This window comes from Limulus polyphemus, unplaced genomic scaffold (genome assembly GCF_000517525.1).
Source record: "Limulus polyphemus unplaced genomic scaffold, Limulus_polyphemus-2.1.2 Scaffold5814, whole genome shotgun sequence".
Lineage (NCBI taxonomy): Eukaryota > Metazoa > Arthropoda > Merostomata > Xiphosura > Limulidae > Limulus > Limulus polyphemus.
The window spans coordinates 35,801-39,919 of NW_013671424.1; the positions used below are offsets into that span (position 1 = coordinate 35,801).

The window sequence follows — 4,119 nt, forward strand, 5'->3', positions numbered from 1 at the left end:
CAGAGAAGTTAAGTAATCGTGTGTTTAATAAACAATGTCATTCGAACAGAGAAGTTAAGTAATCGTGTGTTTAATAAACAATGTCATTCGAACAGAGAAGTTAAGTAATCGTGTGTTTGATGTAAAAAGAAGATATTTAATTTTTACGTGTTTAAACATTTCAATTTTCTAGAAATCATCAGATATTTATTTCTTCAGTTTTGTATTCTAAATTCCAAAGTTTGTACTTACTTCAAAACCGTTATTCAACTTTCTACCCAGGGCTGTATCCTTTAATTAGCTTACACTTATACATCGTGCTCCAAACACGATTCATGTTCGTTTAAACGTGACTGGATAGTTTTATTTTTAATTCACTTATGCACACATGTTGCTCATAAAAATAACCAATGTTTACTATTCCGTTTTCAAAGCTCAGCACGTGATATTTGAATTGAACATACACTTTCCCCCAAACTTTAAATGGTATGATTTTTGACAACCATATTCGTAAATTGGTAAAAGTAACGAAATGGGAGTTATTTACCTGTGCCTTTTTACATTAAGCCTAAAATGTATTATAATTTTACCAGAAAAAAAATCATTGTTTTTCTTAGATAGAAAATTATTTTTCTATACGAGCAAATAAAATTTACATAACTGAGACATTTTTGCACAGCACCTGAAAATACAAAACTTAATTCCCAATTAGGTGTTATTATTTGTATTCAATTCGTTTGTTTTTCAACTCGTTTTCAGTTTATATGCATTGTAGTACACTAAACAGATTACAAACAAAAGTTCTGGTAATCAACTCTACCAGGTTACGTTCTTTGACCAAATAAGAAAAAAAGATACAAGTTTTTCCCTTCATTTAGTAAAATGTTCACACTATTTGTTTTCTTGTTAAGCTTATTAAAAGTTGGTTATTCTTATATTCTTTAACAACCTGGTAGCCATATTGGTAAAGACTTTGCTCCCATTAAAATTCTATCGGTAGACACATGAAAAACAGCATAGATGTGTACCTTCCTTTACTCGTTCCTGTATCTCCCTTTCACTCAAAGCGTTTGATTTGGGTTTTTCCTTGCGCGATGCCTATAGGATGAGAGTAAAAGACGTCATGTTATGTTCCAGAATCTTAAACAAAATATTACACCACACCTACAGAATAAGAGTGTATTAGGCTATCAATAATAATAGTAGAATAATTTTAAAATGTTATAGTTTGTTTGTAATTAAGCACAAAGCTACACAATGGGCTACCTGTGCTCTGCCCACCATGGGTATCGAAACCCGGATTCTTGAATTAGCTTGAATTCTTCACAACCTCTGAATAGTGGTTGACCCAACGGGTCACGGTGGTCTAGTCACTGCTAAATTAGGGACGGCTATACGCAGTAGGCCCTCGTGTAGCGGCGCGAAATTCAAAGTAGCTTTTTATGACATTCAACAAACGAACAAACAATGAACAGCTAGTTAATTCAAAATGTCTGCCATGCTTAACCATAATCTCGTTTCATGCTCCACGTAATGTTTTGCTCACTAATGAAAGTGAGATTTCTGGTATTTTTCTCTAAAATGTATAAAAGATTAATAGAAACTGATTTTGTAACATGCACAAACTTAGAGACTCCCAGGCAGTTCTACTAGCCGCCATTACTAAACTTAAATGTACCAGTAACTTCAGAAAAACGACTCCTTCAGTGCATTTAAGATATAAAAAGATGTCAAAAAAATGTTCAACTAGAAAATGTTTTATATAAATAAACCTTTCTCACGTCACACATGGAAGTTTTAAAGAAAAAAACTAACAAGAGCTTATTTAAGTATTTCTAAAATGCTTTCAAAGAATTTGGTGACATTTCGTGACAGAATATCGACTCGCACTATTATTGGAAACTCTGCATCTGATTCCTCAGAAAATATTTATTCCATTTTCACGAAGATGAGGCTGAAGGAAAGGAAACTGGAATATGACAAGGACGAGGCTAAGAAACCCATTAGAACTTTATAAAAGAATGAAAGTCGAACGCCATTTTGAATTCAGAGAATTCACTAACGTATTGATTTCTTGATACGAGAGCTTCTGAAGTAAGATCTTCTGAACACAATGTAGAAATTACTTATCCAATCATTTCATTACAATTCGTTACCCGTCACGTCAAACGTGTTCTCAACCTAAAGTTTAGGGCACTCGACTCCTAATCTGAGGATCGCGGGTTCGAATCCCCGTCCCGAACCTGCTCGTTCTTTCAGACTTGGGGGCGTTTTAACATTGCGGTCAATCCCGCTATTCGTTGTTAAAAGAGTAGCCCAAGAGGTGGTGATGACTAGCTGCCTTACCTCTATTCTTAAACTTCTAAATTGGGGATGGCTAGTGCAGATAGCCCTCGTGTAGCTTTGCGCAAAATCCATAACAAACAAACGGCAAGGACAACGTGAGATTTTTATAACTTCGTGATTTTATTTAAAATGACAGAAGGCAAAGCCTAGAAGTGGTTTACGTCAAAATGTATGCATGTTGTATTTTAAGGATTTTTTTATTAAATTCAGAAAAAATGGAAACTATAGGCCGTACTTTTCAGAGTACACCACTGTTCACGGTTCTGTAATGACGTGTTTTTAAAAGGGTTAGACTACTTTTTATATCTTCATTAAGAAGAATAAAAAAGTTAAGACTAAAAAAACATAATCCAATTTATTTATAACGTAGGCAAAAATTTTGAAACCTAACAAGAAAGCTGAATTAAAAGTTGTGAAATTTACTTTGTTGCCTATGTTGAAAATGTGAAGAAAATATTCATAAGTTAACAATAAGTTAGGGCTAGCAATGTATTCCAAACGGTTAACTCTATGTAGTATCATGGAAAAAAAATTGATTCTACTGATAATGCCTGGCATGTCTTGGTGGTTAGGGCACTCGAATTCCCGTCACCGAACATGCTCGTCCTTTCAGCCGTGTGGACGTTATAATGTTGTGGTCAATCCCACTATTAGTCCAGGAGTTAGAAGAGGTTGGTATTATCACTTCAGAATTAGGGAAGGTAGCCCTACAGTAGCCTAGCGTGAAATTCAACAAAAACTAGTAGTAATGGGTTCTGTACGAAAGTAAAATTAACAGTTTTCTTCTGCAAGTATCATGTCCAAAGCATTATCTCCTTTTGTTTTAGCCTAAAAACAAATATTCTATGACTTGAACGTTTCGATTGTGTTAGCGTTTCATGTTATTAATATTTTATCGTTGTGAGAATGTCAAAGAAGGTAAATAATTAGTGATTATTTTAACGTTTCGTAAGCGTAATCCACAATTGTAATTGATTAGCTTGGTCACGTGATTTGTTATTCTCTTTTTATTGGTCTATATCAATCACGGAATAGATTTATTCGGAACACGAATCAAGTGAGGATACGAAATTTCGTCAGTAAGATATTATCGTACATTTAAAGCCAAGTAAACAAGTTCAAAAATTGAAATAACCAATGGAGTAGTTTCTTAAACAGGTTTGATTATTTGTTTAAGCTCAAAGATGCGCAATGGACTATCTGCGCTGTGCTCCCGGCAGGGATCACACCCCGAATTTAATGTTATAAGCCCTCAAGCTTACCGCTGAGCCATTGGGGAGGTCGAAGATCCAAAAAGAGGGTGTTTGACAAATGAGTTTGGCATTGCAAAAACGGAATTTGACAAAGACTTAGCTTTGCTGACTTTTGTTCTTTCGATCGGCGTGACTGTGGTAGAATAGATTAAAGTTTTATACTCCTGGAGTTAAATGTAGGAACTATTCAATGGAACACTCTCACAACACTAAAGTTGATATGAGTTGTTTGGATACCAGCGGTCAATCTTAAAAATATAAAGTGTATTTTGTATTTATGATGAAGATGTTAAGGTTATCTGTCACCGTCCCTCATTTCTAACTACTGGCCAGAAGAAAGGCAGTCAGTTGGTTTGTAGCGTTCTACAACCCACTATCTACGCTAAGGGATTGACTGTCACTCTTATAAAGCAACCTAAACTTAAAGTGTGTATGATATTTTGTGGTATCTCACCAGCTACGAAATCCAGAGCTCTCCTAAAAAAATCAACCCATGCAGGCCCGGCATGGCCAGGTGGATAAGGCACTCGACTCGCAATCT

At 35.1% G+C, this 4,119-nt stretch overlaps 1 protein-coding gene across 2 annotated transcripts in view; it reads right to left on the minus strand.

The window, feature by feature from the left end:
* The window catches only part of LOC106473019 (trichohyalin-like), a 23,049-nt gene that overhangs the window by 6,708 nt on the left and 12,222 nt on the right, over positions 1-4,119 (minus strand). For both annotated transcript variants that reach the window (XM_022401527.1, XM_013933693.1), the window contains exon 8: positions 1,008-1,077. In XM_022401527.1, the coding sequence (XP_022257235.1) occupies positions 1,008-1,077 (70 nt within the window). The remainder of the gene's footprint in view (positions 1-1,007; positions 1,078-4,119) is intronic.